Genomic DNA, 19,301 nt, shown 5'->3' on the forward strand with positions numbered 1-19,301 from the left:
GTTTTTGAATCATTGTTGTACGTTTCTAGAAAAAATAAGATTAAACTGACAAGCTTTCTACATCATTGGCGGTCTAGATATATCATGATTATCACACTTCTAAATTATGCAAGAAAATGTGATACTTTGTGTGGGAAATGCCAAAATATTTATTTGTTCTGAACTTGATTTTCCGTTGTTTTGACTTTTAAATAATCCACATTTAAATATTTATTTTTAAGGTGGAACTCACTGCTGAATTCAGCAACAAACACGTTAAATATAATTATGTTTGCCCCCCCCACCTTTTTACACACTTCATATAGTAAAAATAAGTAATCAATCCTTCCTCCTTGAAATTTCTGATTTTGTTTAGCCCCCACCCCAATTTTAGTACAAAGCAAAATCATTTACAACTTTTTCTCTTTTAATAAATATTTTAACTGTCATTTTGCAGTAACAGTTTTAAAAATATAATAATCAATTATCTAAGCTAACCATTTAAGATGTAACTCTTTAATAACATTGGCCAAAATACCATCACTGTTGCCACGCTACCTGGAAAATCAGAAAAAGTCATGGAATTCAAAAATTCACCCAAAAAACTCGGGGAATTTTAAAATCTTAGTAAAAATCTGGAAAAATCAGGGAATTTGACATGACAGTTCCAGAAAAAGTGAGTTTTGCACCAACGCTGAAAGCGATCACTTTCTTGGCAAATTATGTATTGCATGAGCATCATTCGGGCAGCTGGTGTTGAGCCAATTTTTGCAGCTCCAATCAAATTCCCTTTTAGAAAGGCAAAGCAAGTTTCCAGCAACTTTGGTTTCCAGTACATCGAGAGACTTGCATGTGCAGGGTTGGGCATGTTGAACTAAAGAAAATACCTTACCATTCTCATATAAAAGAAAAATGGTTTAAACCTCTGAGTGTCAGGATTTTAGATCCATCATGAAGACCAGTATTTAAACAGCATTTAGTAATTGAGTTTGTATAATTACTTATTTTAGTCTGCATTTTCATAAACTTACATTCATTAATATGATATTTACATTATTAAAGAAAGTAAGATAGCAAAATATCTTAAATTATAAGCTAATACAAGTATATATTAAGTAGCAAAACTTCTGATGACCAGATAAACCCGGTCATAATGCTCAGAGGGTTAACACATCAAATCAGCTAACAAAATTGGTTAGTATATGGTACACATGGGATTTGGTGACATGATAATGAGCAGTAAATGGGTCGTTTTGTTGTTGGTGACAGTTTTCAAAATCATGCCAAGGCTATAGCATATACTAGGATTGTTAATAAGTGAGATCCTTCAGAAGAATGATGGTCTATAATCAATTATAAAAGTTTATTCAACAATGGAAAGGCACAGGGATCAAAGTTGTACATTCTTGTGTTAGCACTGATGTCTATTAGTATGTTTATTAATAAAATGTCTGATAATTTACCGCACTCATAACTGAGTAGTTTCAATGCATGCAAGTTCTTTCTTAAACAGTCTAGTAAGTCACGCAATTCTTTTGCTAATTCCCATTTTAACTTTGGATGACTCAGAATATTCCGAATATGAGTATCTACTAAAATTCTTTTGTTTTCTTATCTTTCCTCCAGTGGTTTCATCAAAGATTCGCAAGTGTCATCTGTTGTTTCGATCTGCTTTGCTTTGTCTTTTAAACATGTACACAAATAAAAAACTTTTCGAGAGTTTGATAAATGAAGATTATAAGAAATAAGATTTTGAAATGCAATTTTAAATGCATTAAAATCTTCATAACGATCGGAAAATTCTGGTAATGGTATTTGCGTCAATGGGATTTCGACTGATTTCGACCTTGCCGTATTAACTGCTTTCTCTGTTATTTAATGTACCATCTGATAATTCTGATAATGAAGAAATGAGGTTTAAAAGATTTACCTCATTTTTTTCTATTCTTGAGTCCATATCTGCAAGATCCTCATCTATTTCTTGTAACTCTTCATCTTTAGCTTCTTGATAAAATTGGTTCTGCAGATCTTCTAAGTCTTTAGTGAATTTCCTCGTGCAATTCAATTTAATATTTGTTTCCACTGCTGAAGGCGGCGCATTAAGGTGATATTGTGGATAAAACTTTCTACTTGTGTGATTTTCATTTTCAAATAAGCTTTCTATCTTTTAAGATATGCTAACGTCATTTTAATCTGCTCTCCGGGTCCTTAAGGACCAAGTGTTAAAGAGTGAGATCCGTCGAAAGAATGATGGACTGTAACTAATTATAAAAGTTTATTCGACAATGGAAAGGCACAGGGGCCTTAAGGATCAGTTGTACGCTCTTGATAGCACTGATGGCTATTACAAAAGATGGGGTAGGATTCCAAAGGAACAACTGCTCTGCTCACGGTCTACAGAGGTTCTGCTGGTTTAGTGGGTGGTGTCACAGCGCCCTCTAATGAGATAAATGTTACAACAATAGGATGAGATGGAACAAGAATTTTACCACAAAATCTTTTAAACTTTTTTTTTATTTTAATAAATGCCTTATTTGTCATTTTCCAGTAAAATAAAAAAATAATTATTAAGAAAAGACAGTCATCTAGGCTAACCATTTCATATAACTATATTCGCCAAAATAATCGTTGATTATCGTAATTCAGTTTTTAAGTAATTAGCTTTGTTTTAATGTTATTCATACCGTTTAATTTGTCTCCTTCCCTCAAAATTTATTTGTTATTAGCTAATAATACTTTCAAATTTCAGGCAGTTTTTTGTGGAATAATCTTGAAACTAATTCTACAGGCATGAAAGTTTTCCGCGTATTCACGGAATTCCGCTTTTTTGAACGTCACCCGGGCTGCTGCTGAGATTGATGCAGAACTGTTGAGAAATCGCGACCGGCAAATTTGTGTGTGTGTGGGGGGGGGGTTAAACAGAGGACACACTCTCTCTCTTCCTCTTTTCTTTGTAAAAAAACTTTTCATCATGCCAGAGATCATGAGATACGTTATTTTACATCAAGGCGAAGTAGGTGGGACTTATGTGGAAAGGCGGAACTAGATGCATACGAATATCTAATCAAAGAAGAGCAAGCGAGAGTTGCTTGAGCGATTGGTTCTGGCGCCATCTGTCGGACATACGGATAACCACTTGCATTCTCCAGTACACAAAACTCTATGTAAAAATTTAAGGAATGCTCATCAAAGAAGAGCTAGAGATAAAAGAGGAGGAGCGAGAATCTAAGAAAAAAAGCAATTAAACATTGCAGAAAATAAAGAAGAAAATAAAAAAGTATCAATGGATTGTATAAAAGCTGCTGGAAAGAAATTGAGACTAGCTCGCAAACGGAAATTAGAAAAGTTGGCTGCAAAAGTAGCAAAAAAGAAAAAGCTTTTTTTCTAAAAATTTTTAATCAGGATCGAGTGAGACAGACAAAATAGTTATTTTTTATATTCCTCCTTTAACTATATGTTATTTTGTAACTATATTATCTCACATGACTACTTTTTCTGGTGTTATATATAGTATTGTTTATTGAACTAAAAGTGAAGATTGAAAGCTATAGTAACAGTTATATACGAGGGTTGGAACTTTAATAGTGGCAACACAGCTGAAAAAACGCTACGCAACAGAACCAAAGAATATCGCGTATACCACATGTGAACTACATCTACCTTACCTCTCAGCAAAAAGACTCGTCCTGCCTACATCACGCGCATGCGGAGTGGCGCAAAGAACGAATCCTTGTATTAGCTCGCGGTCTAAAGTAAGTGTTGTCAGGATGTTTTCAAAACAAGAACAATGATGTTGGATAAAAATTAAATGTGCCAGAGGTCGTACAGCACGACAGTGTCATCAAGGGCTTCAAGAGGCTTGCGGGGAATCTGCATTGCCTTCCAGAACTGTAGCAAGATGGGTGAAAGCATTCAATGAAGGACGCCAAAACGTGGCAGACATGCTGCGGCCAGGTCGTCCAAGTGTCAGCGATGCAGACATGCAAGCTGTTGCCGCACTAATGGACAGTGATCGCCGCCAAACGATTCGTCAGCTGGCTGGACAAGCAGGATTAGCACATACGACTGTGCTGCACATTCTTAAGGAACGCCTGTCCATGAGAAAAATTGCTTCACTATGGGTTCCACATCAATTGACGGAAATGCAGAAATGGCTACGATATGATGCTGCCCGAACCCACTTCGAGCGCTATGAGCGCGAAGGAGATGCTTTTTTACGCCGTATCATTACGCTGGATGAAACTTGGGCCCGATCGTACCAGCCAGAACTGAAACGCCAATCAAACGAATGGCGTCATCACGGGTAACCACGCCGTTCGAAATTTCGTCAGAACCCCAGCAATGTGAAAGTTATGGTGATTCTCATGTACGACTGTGATGGTGTCATCCTATCGCATACCTTTCCCCCACAGCAGACCGTCACTGCGCAGTATTACTGCTCATTTTTGGAGCACAATCTCCGACCAGCTTTGAGAAAAAAACGGCGACACTTTCTGCAGAATGCTTCTCTCATTTTGCATGACAATGCTCGGCCGCATGCAGCGCAAGCTGTGACTGATTTGTTCAAGCGATGGGGCTGGGAAGTGCTTTACCATTCACCATACTCCCCAGATCTAAGCCCTTGTGACTATGACTTAATTCCTAAGATGAAGGAACCACTTCGTGGCACTCGCTTCCAAACTGTTCCTGAGATTCTTGCGGCAGTACACCGGTCCATTCAAACTATCAACAAAACAGTCGCTGCTACAGGTATTCTGCGACTTCCACATCGTTGGAAACTTGTTGTACACAATGCTGGCGACTATATTGAAGGACTGTAAAACATGGTGACATGAATCACTTTTGTATTCCTTGTAAATAAATAGTTGCCACTATTAAAGTTCCAACCCTCGTATATATATATATATAGATATATATATATTTTATCTGTAAAACTTGTCATTGCCTGGAAATGGGCAGTAATATATAACATAAATATGTATATTAGTGTGTTGTAATGTTGTGTACAGTATTCGTGTATCAACTGTTAAATTAAGTTACATAAAGAGCATCTTAAGGTTAATTCATTACAATCTCTTGGTGATTTACTGATTTTTTTTTTTTTTTTTTTTCTTTTTACAAGTGGAAGATAAAATTAATAGCAAATAATAAGTACAAGTATTATTTTAGTTTAATTATATGTATATGTTTAATACTTTTATATTAAAAGGTTAATATTTTATTAAAATGGGTTTTTTTAAGGTCGCACGTGCACATTTAGTTTTTGTGTCCCCATATTGTTCAGCTTTTTTTGCCAACTTGCACTTTCATGCCTGATTCTAGCAGGATGATGATATACTACCACGGAATTTAATGCAGATATTTCTTCTTATGTATGCTGCTAAATAAAATAAAATAACTGAATTTATTTAAAAATATCATTAAATAAATTTCTTTCTTTCATTGCAAAATGTCTGAAAAAAAAATTTTTTTTAATCCAAATTGGGCAGATTCTAATCTCAGTCTTCAGTGGAGAAAACAATTCCTATTACAGTTATAATAGTAATGCTTTGGGGATTATATATATATATACATACATATATATATATGTGTGTGTGTGTAAGTCATTTGTAATTTGCAAATTTTTGTGTTTTCAAGTGGTATATTAAATTTACCTCTCAGCACAGCCAACGCGTGCTATGCGGATAGAGTGAAATTTTCTTAAAGCACACCTGTAAAACTTGGAAAAGTCAGGGAATTTCATTCTCCTTTTTAAGTGTCAACCCTGTACCATTGACTTAATTCAATTTTTAATCTTTTCCCTAAGTAAACAACTTTATTTTAATGTAATTCATATAATTCGATGTGGCTTCTTCATTCTGAATTTATTTATTATTAGTTAATAATACTTTCAGATTTTGGACAATTCTTTCTGGCATACTTGTGAAGTTAATTCTATCTGTATGATGACATATCACTAAATTTAGTATACATATGTTTTACTTATGTATGCTGCTAAATAAATATGAAATACTTGAATTTCTTTTAGAATATTCTTAAATAAATTTCTTTCTTTACTTTAGCTGCAAAATGCATGCAAAAAAAGACATGTTTTAATCCAGATTGGACAAATTCTAATCTCGGTCCTTAAGAGTCTATGGTTGCAACTTACTGAAGGAGCTCCTAACTTGGCGAGATGCACATTTTGCTAAAAAAATGTCATGCTTAATAACTTGGGAAGGAGAGCATTCACAAGCTAATAAACAGTTTAAAGCATAAGAAAAATCACTTCTGTCACAATGAACTTAAAAAATGATGAAATAAAAAAATTAAAAAAAAAAAATCTGTACAGGTAAAAGAGAGTTCTGAAGCAAAGTAATCTCCGGTGCCAGTTCCTGAATCATCAAATTTGAACACCTTCATGACTAAGGACAAAGTGTTAGTTGCGGAGTGTTCACATTTTTCCTTTAATTTGTTTAATGATGCTGCTTTTCTCTTCCAGAAAATTTTTGATGATAGCAATAAAGCTATGACCATGGGATGTACGAAAATGTCATATTTAGTGTCATTTGGTTTAGCTCTGTACTTCAAAAAGATCCTCAGTTCTGATCTAAAGAACACCGAATTCATAATATCCTTCAATGAAGCTCTAAATAAAATTGTCCAGAGAGGTCATTTTTTTTTGTTGTTAGATTTTGGGACAGTGTGGGGAATGAAGTGAGCACAAGATTACTACATGTCAATTTGGGGGGGGGCATGCTACTGCTAATGACCTTCTGAGAAGTTTTTTTTAAGGGAACCTCGGAACTAGATAAAATAAAATTGCTCCAAGGATCCTGGGGGGGGGGGTTAAAATAAGTTTCTTCTGGCAAAAATCTTGTTTTTTTTTAATATATATATATTTCTGTTGCAGGAGTTGTACATCCATTTCTGAAATCATTTCAGACAGCTGATTCTATGTACTTCTTTCTGTACACAGCTTTCCATAATATACTAAATCAGTTTCTCTTAAAATTTGTCAAAAGTGATTTACTTTGATGGGTGAAAACTCCTACAAAATTGATAAAAAATAGATATTCTGGATCAGACTATATATTGTAATGTTGCAGGGGTATTGCTGCTTGTATGAGTTTAGCTAAAAGTGGAATGTCTGATCTAAAGAAAAGAGAATTCGGAACTCGCTGCAGAACGTTTTTGGTTAATCAAAAATTGTTGAAAGGAGCACATTTAAATACAACTTGGTCAAACACTTTTTTTTAGACCCTAATATCATTACATCTAATAAAATTTTATGTGAGCTAAAGGATGGAGAGGTTACTGCATATACTGTATGGAAGTGAATGGATTAATTCTGCAGTTGCAGATAAATCAAAAGTGACGTTTAAGAGATTGTTATTCAGAGGTAAGGATGTTTGGCAAGACACTTTTGTTAACTATGTTGCAATGCAACTTGATCTCTTTTATAAGGACTTGATTTATACAGTACAAAGTCTGTAATCCAGACATCCATTATCCAGAATGATCTGTAATCCGGACCTCAAAGCCACAAACTTTTTTTGTATGCTTTACGCATGCGCATAATGCTTTTACACATGCGCATTGGGAGGATGTGTCTCCAGATACGTTAAAAAATGCTTGGCATAATTTATGACCAGCTACCATATTTCATGGTGAGGACCATGAAGATTATAGCTGCGAATTTGAAGGTTTTTGGACATTGCAAACTAAAGATGAAATTTTCCAGTTATTGGATTTTGTAAAGAAATGTGGAGAAGCGGTAATAAATGAAGATGATATAACAGAAGTTTTTATTGCAATCACAATGCCCCAGTCATTATTCAGTTAACAGACGGCGAAATCTGTAGTATGGTTCTAGATCCAGAAAATACTGTTTCCGATAGTGAAGAAAGTGACAGAAAAATGTTATTGAAAATGAAAAAATTTTGATTGACAAGTTACCAATCAGTCAGTATTCTCAACACAGCAATTACAGGACTTGAACAGTATTAGGACAGTATTAGGACAAAAAACAAAGCAACTTAAACAACTTATATTGAATGAAATGTTTAATAAAGTAAACAAATAAATATTAAGCTTTTTTTTTTTTTTTTTTTTTTTTTTTTTTTTTTTTTTTTTGTAAATTTTGATACCCTTTAAATCATAATTGCTCTTTATTTCATAAATTACGGTTTCATATTTTTAATTGTATAATTTCTGCATGCTATCTTACCAGATTTAAATTGATGATCTGTAATCCAGAAAATCCCATAATCCAAATCGCTGAAGTCCCGACAAGTCCGGATTATGGACTTTGTACTGTAAATCATATTTTGAAGAACTTTGGAGTGTTCTAAAGCTAGTTCTAATTGTATCACACGGCAGTGCCACTGTAAAAATTGACTTCTCAGTTAATAATGATATGCTAGTGGAAAACCTTCAGGAAAATTCATTAACATGAATGCAAAGTGTTCATTATGCCATAAAAGTAAATGATGCTACAATATGCTAGATCTGCTTGTAGTGCATATCATCAAGCATTTAAAGACAAAAAGCTAAATGATAGTGAAGATGGAAAAAATATTAGACAAAAGCAAAACACAAGCACAGATTAAAAGTTTGGAGTAAAAAAAAATTGAGCTGAGGTGTTTTTTCAATTGACTCGCAAATAGGAGAGGGTCTTATGCTAATTTTTTCTGTTAATGTTTTCTTTAAATATTCTAAATGTCTTTTTTTGTCTTCAATTCTAATCAAAAATTGCATTTAATTTTTAATATATGTGCTTATATTAAAAGTTTTTCCATCAGAAGTGTTTTGACTTCTTAAAAAAGTGCTTTTTAGAATTTAGCAATTGTCATGTTACAGAGGTTTGTTCAGCAGATATATATTGTTTAATAGGATAGATATAACTTACTGCTTCCCCATTGCCATTTTGTAAACAATAACTTGCATTCCAAAATGTATTTGTAATACTTTTTTAAACAATAGTACTATCATTTATGACATAATTTTATCACAATTAATGGTTGGAAAAAATCCAATATTTAAAACTTTATGCATAACATTGAAAATTCAATGACTTTATTTATTACTTAAATGGAATTAATTGTAAGCATTTAATTTATTTTGCAAATGTATGTTTTTATGCATGTAAAATTAATTTTTAATTTGTGTTTTTAACTAATTATATTTGTTTCAACATTTTATTACACATGTATTTCAGTATCTGTTACTGCAAATATTTCAGGTACACTAACAATCCTTCAGGTATAATATACTCTCTTCATGTAATTAAAAAGGGAATTTATTTGGACTTATTTTCTGATGTTATGGATTGCGGAAGATAATTTTAGTTTAGTATGTAAATATTATATTATAGCAAAGTTTTCTTAGTTTGGCAAAAAATTAATTTGGAAGTTACTGAGAACAACTCTTATTATAGTTATAACAATAATGCTTTGGCGATTCATAAGCAATTTTTTATGAAAGTCATGTAATTAGCAAATTTTGTTTTTTAAGTGGTACCATAATTAAATTTTCCTTAGCACAGCCAATGTGCATTATGCATCTAGACTGGAATTTTCTTAAAACGCATGGAAAAACTAGAAAAGTTAAGGGATTTCATTCTTCTGTTTGATTAGCAATCCTGGTATATTTTCTGATAACTTTGAACTTTTCATAATTTTCAGGAAAACAAGGATTAATGTGAGGGAGTACATAAAAATAGCTCTTGTTAATGCAGTTTTTGCACATTAAAGTACTAGACCTCTCATAACACTGTTTATGCAGCTGATGTTCATGTAAACCTTTACTGTTTTGTCTTAATTATACTTGAATAAATGTTTTTTAATGCAGCATAGATTATGATGGAACAGAAATAAGAAATATATTGTAAAGATACGAACTAAATTATGTATCAAATTATTGTTAGATATTTGCTATTGTACACTAAAACTTAATTCTGTCTGTTTAATTTGTAGGTTCATATAGTTGGACTGACCCACTTAGGGTTCGAATAGTCAAAGGACATCACAACTGGATTGCAGTTGCTTATGCGCACTTTGTGAGTTGTTATAGGTACGTTTATGTCCACAAATGCACTTTTTTAAAAACATGATATCATTTTGCTACCACTTTGACGATTTTGGATACTGCATATATTAGAATTGTTTTTCATTATTTTATGCAAAAGCATATCTTCAGCTTGATTGCCTGTGTAAAAGTATTGAAAGACCGTCTCTTCTATTTGTAAAGGATTCAGGGGTATTTCTCAATTAATGTATATTGTAGTAGGAAAAATGAAAAGGCAAATAAATGCGTAGCGTATTCGGAAACTAAATACCGTTTCATTCTAGCGCCGTCGAAGCGCTGTGGCAGGCGTCCCGCGCATGCGCACTAGTCTTTCTTGTTCACTGACTTTCAATTGTCGCCATTTTGGTTGCTCTATGTTGTGTTTTCAGTTTGCTGTGCACATTCAAAATGTTTAAGACAATTAGTTCTCCCGCTGACTGTGAGATTCATGCCGTGATTAAATTTTTGAACGCGAGGAATGTTAAATCAGCCGAAATTTATTGTCAAGTGACAGAAGTTTACTGTGAATACGCGATAAGTGATGGAATGGTGAGAAAGTGGGTAAGAATGTTTAATGCAGGTCAAACAGATGTCCACGCCGAGGCTCGGAGTGGTCGGCCTTCTGTTGTCACCGATGATTTGGTAAGGAAAGTTGATGAAGCAATTCATGAGAACAGACGCTTCACAATGACAACTCTTTCAGAGGCATTTCCACAAATTTCACATACTGTTTTGTTCGAAATTGTGTCTGACCGCTTGAATTATCGCAAACTGTGTTCCCGATGGATTACAAAAATGCTCACTGATGTTCACAAAACAAAGCGACTTGGTAGTGCCCTGACATTTCTCACGTGGTACAATGATGAGGGAGAAAACTTTTTAAACCAAATTGTATCAGGTGATGAAACTTGGGTGTGTCATTTCACACCAGAATCGAAATAACAATCGATGGAGTGTAGACACACTCATTCTCCGAAAAAACAAAAGTTCAAAGTGACAATGTCATCACAAAAAATCATGTGCACTGTCTTCTGCGATAGGAAAAGCGTTTTGCTTACTAAATTTCTTCCCAGAGGTGAAACCAATAATGCAGCATGATATTGTGAGACTTTAACAAAACTAAGGTGTGCCATTCAAATCAAACGAAGAGGAATGCTCAGTAAAGGAATTGTGTTGCTCCATGACAATGCTCGGCCCCATATTGCTGGTGTCACTCAATCATTAATTCGACAGTTTCATTGGGAGCAGTTCGATCACCCGCCGTACAGCCCGGACTTGGCGCCGTCCGACTATCACTTGTTCCTGCACATGAAGCGCGAGCTTGGTGGCAAGCACTTTGGATCTGACGATGACACGAAAAATGCTGTGGAGTCATGGTTATCGAAACTGGCGGGAAGTTTCTTTGACGATGGTATACAAAAACTGGTCACCCGCTATGACAAGTGTTTGATCATTGGCGGAAACTATGTTGAAAAATAGTTTAAGACATGTATTTTCATGTAAAAATAAAATTGGATTCGAAAAAACTGTTTTACTATTTTTTTTTCTTTTTCAAAACGGTACTTAGTTTCCAAATATGCCTCGTATATACAACTTGTGATCAATAAATACAGTATAAAGTCCAAAATCCAGCTGTCCATTATCCGGAATGATCTAAAATCCGGACCTCAAAGCCAGAAACTTTTTTTTTGTATGCTTTACGCATGCACATTTGATTTTTCCTTCCATAATAAAACATGTAGAGATTTTTCACTTAAAAATTCCGATTCTTAATTTCACTTATGCACTAAATAAATATCTCATTATGGAAAAACAATCATGTAAGCATAAATTTATGAGATTAATTAATTTGGCTGTGTAGTTACATCTCAAACCCAAACAATTACCTATTTTACATCCCTGACGCTGACCTGTCTAGTCATTATTTATTATACCTATTTTGCTTTCATCACTGCGTGTTTATCAGTACGTGACAGCTTCAGTAATAACTCATGCGGAGATGTCTAAGCTTTTGTTATATTAGGAATTGAATAACAAGAGTATGACTCCTTTTATTGCTAACATTACACTTGGCGATGATTATAGATTTTTAAATGCTCTAAGAAATAATGCCACGGAAAAATTTAATAAAAATTTCATTTCCTATGCTAAAAATAGATTTTTGTTAATGAAACTCATAGGCCAAAAGATTACATTTAGTGCTGTTTTAATTAAGAATATCTGATATGTTTATTCACCATAAACCCAGAAACGCCGGCAGAATATGTCGGCACCGGATGGCAGAATTTAGGGAAGACGAAATTTTTGGAATTTGGGGAAGAACCAGGTGGCAAAATTAAAGAATGAGACGTTTTTTATGATTTAGGGAATGCACTGGGATCCAAAGTTAGGCGCAGTGAAAATTGAGAACTTAGGAAGGCACTTTCTAGCAGAATTTGGGACCCGTAGAGACTGCACCAAGCGGTATCTAGTATCAGCCCTAGATAAAGCCCTAAGTATATGTCGGAGTTTATTTAATTCATTACTCAGATTAGTTTTAAACATGTGTAAGATATTAACCGTAGGTATAGTAAATAACTAAACTAATACAATGTGTCGTTCACGTAAATATTGAATAAAGTGAGTCCAAGCAGACTCCCCTGGGGGACACCAGCAAATATAGTAATGTATAGGCTTAATGCAATACGCAATAGGAGCAAGACATTATCTTTACTAATTCTAAAGCATTTTAGTTAATGTTCAGTTCAGATTGCATTGCTCCCTAATCTCCTAATTGATCCAGCTTATTATTTTTTGCAGACTGTTATTATTATGCCAGTTTTATAAAAACTAAGCTTGAACTTTCAATTATATCACTCATTTACAAATTGCACAACCTGGGCTTCCCAGGCTACATCACAAACATAGTTAAATCCTACCTAACTGGTAGACACTTTGTCGTTCGCAGCTTGAACACACTATAAACACGTAGGACAATATTTTCTGGGGTCCCCCAGGGAAGTTTGCTTGGACCCACTTTATTCAATATTTACGTGAACGACATTCCCACCACACAGAACACAACACTTGCAATGTATGCAGACGACACTGCGATCCTCTCACAAATTGCATTCATTAGCCCAGCAATACAAAGAATACAAGACTACATAAACATACTTGAAACTTGGCTGACAAAATGGAAAATCAGAGTTAATGTAGATAAGACTCGAGTGATCGCTTTTACCAAGAACAAATTCAATAAAAACCTGCAACTTTACGAAGAAGATATCCCGTGGGCCAAGCAAGTCCCTTATCTTGGGGGGGGGATCCTCAGTAAAACTCTCTCATGGTACCTACAGGTAACATCTATCCTTAAAAAGTTTCAAGTTAGTAAAGCTACACTTCACCCCTTAATTTCTTGAAACAGTGTACTTTCAATAGATAACAAGTTGCTTATTCGTAAAACTATTGTTTCCCATACTATGTTATGGCTGCCTGATTTGGGCATATTCATGCAAATCATATAGGAAAAAAGTTACAGCAGGCACAAAATTGAGTCCCAAGACAGATCAGCAACTCGCCCTGGTACGTTCGAAATCAAAAACTTCATGATGAATTAGGCATTGAAGAACTGAAATATTTTTATTGCCAGCTTGCTTGTAATTTTTATGCTAACCTCGCAAGTATCAACAACCCTGTTATAAGGGTCCACAATTATGATTTAAATGACCCAAATAATTGTAAGCGATGTATTGCCATACTTAGTGCTCAGATTGTTTAATTTGAATTACTTTACTGTACTTTATGACTTATGCTATGATTTAAGTGCACCAGTTGACTCACGCTATCTGTATTGTATGTACAGTCAAAAGTCTTTTATCCGGACTCGTCGGCACTTCGTCAGTTCCGAATTATCGATTTTTCCGAATTATAGATCATCAGTTTAAATCTGGTAAGATGGCATGCTGAATTATAAAATTAAAAATATGAAACCGTAATTTATGAAATAAAGAGCAATTATGGGTATCAAATTAAAAGGTAGTAAAAGGTAGTAAAGTACTAAAGGGTATCAAAATTAAAAAAAAAAAAAGCTTAATATTTATTTGTTTACTTTATTAAACATTTCTCTCAACGCGCGTATGCGTTAAGCATACATTACACATAGTCGAAATTAGAAAATTGCAACCAGAAAACTATTTGATGTGTATTCGTGATATTTATAATGACGAGGAATTTGATTTAAATCATATCAAAGACGGAGTACATCGAGATGAAAAACTACATTTAGTAAAGTATAGTTATAAGACAAATAAAAGAAAAACATCTGCCCTGAAGATAAGGATAGTGCTGACAGATCAACTTCCAGTTCATTGCGCGCTGCGACAATCCCCCCCCCCCCACACAGAGCAGCGTGAAATTGATAAATAGATTTCGGAACGGTTAGAGAAACAAACGATATGCCTTTATCCATTTTTTGCAGTAATTCCACATTTTGTTTGATAGACATCGAAACATGCTTTCGCTTTGTAGATCCTTTGGCAGCTCCAGAATCGGAAATTCTTTTTGACATAATCGTAAGTTCAAGCTTACTGTTATAAAATTGCTCTAACAGTCTGCCAAAATTAATAAGCTGGATCCAATTAGAAGATTAAGGAACAACGCAATCTGCAACATTAACTGAAATAGATAATTAGATAATTTTAGCTTAGATTATACCTTCCGTTATACATAAATGCACATGCGTAAACCTATTATGCGCATGCGTAAAGGTATTACGCGCATATGCGTTAACGCATGCTCAGAAAGTTTTAGCTTTGAGGTCCGGATTATAGATCATTCTGGATTATGAGTGTCCGGATTAAATACTTTTGACTGTATTATGTGTATCTTTAGGACTCAGGTTAAAGCCAGCTGTTTTCCCCTTTCTCAGTTCTCCTAGATGGCATTTTCAGGTCTTTATTGGAACTCAGCACACACTTTATTTCTGCTAGAATATCTTATTATCCCATTACTAAGAAATATAATCATAATTTATTAAAAAGTATTATATCTTATGTTATGTCATGTTACTCATGACAGCATTCGAAACAACCTACATGTTCGACAAGGGTTAATGTCCTTGACCCAGGCACCCTGGTGTTGCACCGCTTCTAAGTGCGACGATTATGTTGAAAAGAGTTTCCAGTTGTGGAGCTGCCAAAGGATCTACAATCGGTCTCAAAATTAGGTGAGGAGTATGGCAGTGGAAAGTCAACTGTATATGACATAAGACAAAAGAAAAATGAACTTTTTGAATTTCTTGTAGAAGCAACTTAAACAACATACATTGAAAGAAATGTTTAATAAAGTAAATAAATAAATATTGAGCTTTTTTTGTAAATTTTGATACCCTTTAAATCATGATTGTTCTTAAGATTTCATATTTTTAATTGTATAATTTCTGCATGCCATCTTACCAGATTTAAAGTGATGATCTAATATCCGGAAAAATCCCAAATCTGGAATCGCCCAAGTCCCAACGAGTCCGGATTTCGGACTTTGTACTGTATGATAAATGAATTGCTGGCATGCAGTGTAGTTTGTACGACTGGTTGACACTGAGACTTGTGAAGCCCAAGCTCTGTCGATCGTCATTTGCAAAGCGCAGCTTGTGTGTGTGCATTGTGGAAGTAAATTGTAATGCTGGTACAGATGAGATGGAGCAACTAATCATCATGAAATTCTGCTTTAAACTTGGGGAGATTGTAAAGGGAATGTTACGACATGCTACACCAGGTGTTTGGACATTGTCGGCATCCAATGCACAATTTGAACATTCCCAACATCCAGCGCAATGCGAACACAGAACTCAACTGCATATTTTGAGCTCCAATAAGCTGTGTTCCTGCATACATGCATCGTCTTTCCTGCTAATAAATCATGAAAGTAATTATTCTCTGTATTTATTGATCATGGTGTATATGTAAAATTTACTGATCACATCAAAATAAATACTTGTGAACTATCATTGCTATTTAATTTTCAGCCAAATATGAATTGCTCTATCAGTTGCTCTATGGAGCAGATTAGTAGCTCTCTTCCTGTTAATTCTTATATTGTTATTGTAATAGTAGATTAAGATAAGGCTTTTAGAGGTTAAATGGTTTTGGTTCAGAGAAGAGTTCGTGTACAGTTTTAAGAAATTGCATTTTATGAAAATTCATGATTAATTGTATTTAATTATAATTTTTTAATTATTACATGTAGGCATTTTTCTTTATTTTGCTAATAGTTATTTTTATAAGGAGTAAGCCCTTCCTTTACCTTCTCATTTTCCTCCCTACAGTTTCCTGCCATACTGAGTTTTTAGTTTTGTGCTTTAGCAAATAGGGTAGAAACTACTATTTAAGGTCAAGTCTGAGTTACTTCAGTAGGAAAACATAATCTGCCTTTCGGCCACGTTGTTGCTATTAGTTAAAATTTGTTCGTCTATGGCTATACTTATTATGTGCTTGTTAACATATGGCAGTGATTCTTAGTTAAGGGTCAACTATGCAGTATTAACTCTGCAGCTTTGGCTGATTACATTTATTTAACAATAGTTAGTATTATGTTTTCTATTTTGAGTTCAAGCCCAAGTGGAGGGATTGACTGTCTGTTAATCTACTTTGGGTTAGAATAAAAGGGTATTTAACCCTTCTCTAGAGTTGTTAACGTACACAACCAAAACTTAGTGAATGGTGGATACACTGTTCTTTAGTATTCTGTCATTGAATTTTATTTTAGCTAGAATATTAAAATCATAAAGAGCTGAAATATTGTAGTTTAGAAGACAAAGGAGATTTGGAAACTATAATTTAGCTGAAATTTGCGTACATACCATGTCGGATTTGTCTAGAATTTCATTTATATTCTTGAAATTATTTTATATGAAATTTAGGAGCAATAAAATTTTTTCAAAAATTTGATATTAACAGTATATAAGCATCTAGACCCCAAACCTCACTTTTGCTCATAGCCCTGTTTCAGAATGAGAGAAAAAAAGATTTCTTCCAAGCGCTCACAATCGCTCATGCTCGAAGATTGCGTGCATGCAGCTGCAATCGCTTATGTTAACCAATTTGTAATAGTGGTACTATATATTTACTTAGCTTAATTTTCTTTAAAATAAAGTTGCTAATCTCATTTAATATATTTTGTAAGAATAATTGTGTGGAAAATTTCCTTTGGAAAATTGTGCAAAAGTTTCTCTGAATGCAAATATTTTGTATGTTTATAGCATTCAATACGAGCAGGTGATCCTATGACAGCAGGTGACTGTATTTTGGCTAATTCATTGTTAATTAATTTAAATCTCATCTCTATAATGACTAAATAAGGGCATTATTGGAGTTCAGGAGGAAAATAAAGTTTTGCTTTTCATTAGCAGCTTTGATTTATGAATGTAAAAACCCTTCTTTGTATGAGAATGAAACATTTTTAAAGCTAAGCATTTATTTATTTTTTTTAATATAATCTTATGTTTAACTGTCTTCTGATTTATTCAACTAACTTACAACTTAAATTGGCAAAAATTGTGTGGTTACCTTTACGGCTCATAGGTAATGTTCTGGCCTTAAATAATAATATTAAAAAATATTCTAAGAAGCAGAAAATTGAATGTGAAAAAAGAGTAACTTCTATGTCTGTTATTTACAATTTCAGAGCAGGAAGGTAGTTTTCTGTGAAATGATGGTTAAATGTAAAGCATGTTATTTCATTCCTGAAACACTTGTATGTTACATGCAAGCAACGGCTTAGCTGATATCACTTTCATGCACAAAAAAAAAAAAAAAAAAAAAAAAAAAAGGGGAAACTGATTGTAAGTAAGCAGAATTTTTTTTTTAAAAGGGGAACATAAAGGCATTCAAAATAGGCTGTATTTTAAATTATTTTTCCTCTTATCTTTGCTTTTGGTTTGGCACATTTGATATTGACTTTCAGGCACTCTGCAGAAATAAAATTCTCATAAAATTTGCATGTTCTTTTTCTAGAATCCTTCATAATTGTTTTACTATTGAGTGCATTCCCATATTCTATTAAAAAAAAGATATTCAAACATTTTTCTGTTCAGAGAAATTTAATATTCTTCCCTCCCTCGACATCTATAAACTTTAAATATGTAATTGATTGTATCCCCCCTCAAAACATTTAGTAACATTTCATATACATAAACAAAATGACTGTTCATTACTGCAAATAAATAAATAAATAAAATAAGAGTAGTTAAATTAGTCAACTGAAACATGCATTATATACATTATGTTATTTTAATACAAGTAGATCCCAAAAGAAAAACAAATGACAAAGTATGTTTATATATTGCTACAGCAGTACCTAAAGGAAGAATTGAGAAATGAACTATAATATTAAACAGTTGCAATAAAAGTAAGTAAAGAAATAAATGGCCTATGTGTTATAGCATTGACAAGGCTAGAAATGGCAACACAAAGGAATGAACTGTTATCATCAGAATTATTTTTATGATAATCTTTCTACTCTTTCTAGCTGTTGCATTCCATTATGCTGCTAGGGCATCTTGCCATGAGGTCTTTAGTTTATCTTGTATGCTACTCGAGAAATAACATTCTTAGAAACATTTATTCATTATATTGTGTCTTAAATTTATATTTAAATTAAAATTATACATTGCTTATCTAATTGATTATTTATTATTTTCACTCATCTGTGGGAAAAAATAGTTCATGAAAAATTGGATGGTTGAGATTTATATTTGCATTTTAATAATATCCAATTCATGTTATTTATAATCCATATTTTGAAAAAATACTTGCATGGTGTGTAAAAGAAATATGTGATATATTTTATAAAAATTCCAAGTATAGTTCTCTAGCCATGCGCCAAATTTTTCCTTGTCTCAAGAATTTTTCATGTTATCATTTTCAATCTGAAATACTGTTTATATTTTCATTGTTTTTTGAAGTTTAATATTATGGAAAGAGAACTCGGTTATAACTTCTTCTATTCGTGGGTCTGCTGTAATGTGTTTTAGTCCCCCGTTAATGAATGTCTTAATCATGGCATATCAAGAATTTTGACAACACTTAATGTAATTTTGGTGGCATCTTTTGAGAACACATGTAATATGTAATTTCCTTCTTAATTTGGGAATAAAAATTGTTCCAAGATAAATGAAGCACTTTACACAGGGAAAGATTATTTTCTTTTTCCTTTTGAGGAGAACTACAGGAAATTTATTTACGTTAAATATAATTTTTCATTTGTTGTGTAGTTTCGAATATATAAATGTGTATTTG

At 33.4% G+C, this 19,301-nt stretch overlaps 1 protein-coding gene across 2 annotated transcripts in view; it reads left to right on the forward strand.

Annotated features, from left to right (window-relative positions):
* The window catches only part of LOC118183995 (BTB/POZ domain-containing protein KCTD3), a 213,992-nt gene that overhangs the window by 105,981 nt on the left and 88,710 nt on the right, over nucleotides 1-19,301 (forward strand). For both annotated transcript variants that reach the window (XM_085809348.1, XM_085809349.1), the window contains one exon: nucleotides 9,936-10,032. In XM_085809348.1, coding sequence (XP_085665474.1) covers nucleotides 9,936-10,032 — 97 coding nt within the window. The remainder of the gene's footprint in view (nucleotides 1-9,935; nucleotides 10,033-19,301) is intronic.

The sequence above is a fragment of the Stegodyphus dumicola genome, chromosome X2 (genome assembly GCF_044657685.1).
Source record: "Stegodyphus dumicola isolate Sdum_Otavi_A_Nest chromosome X2, ASM4465768v1".
Classification (NCBI taxonomy): Eukaryota; Metazoa; Arthropoda; class Arachnida; order Araneae; family Eresidae; genus Stegodyphus; species Stegodyphus dumicola.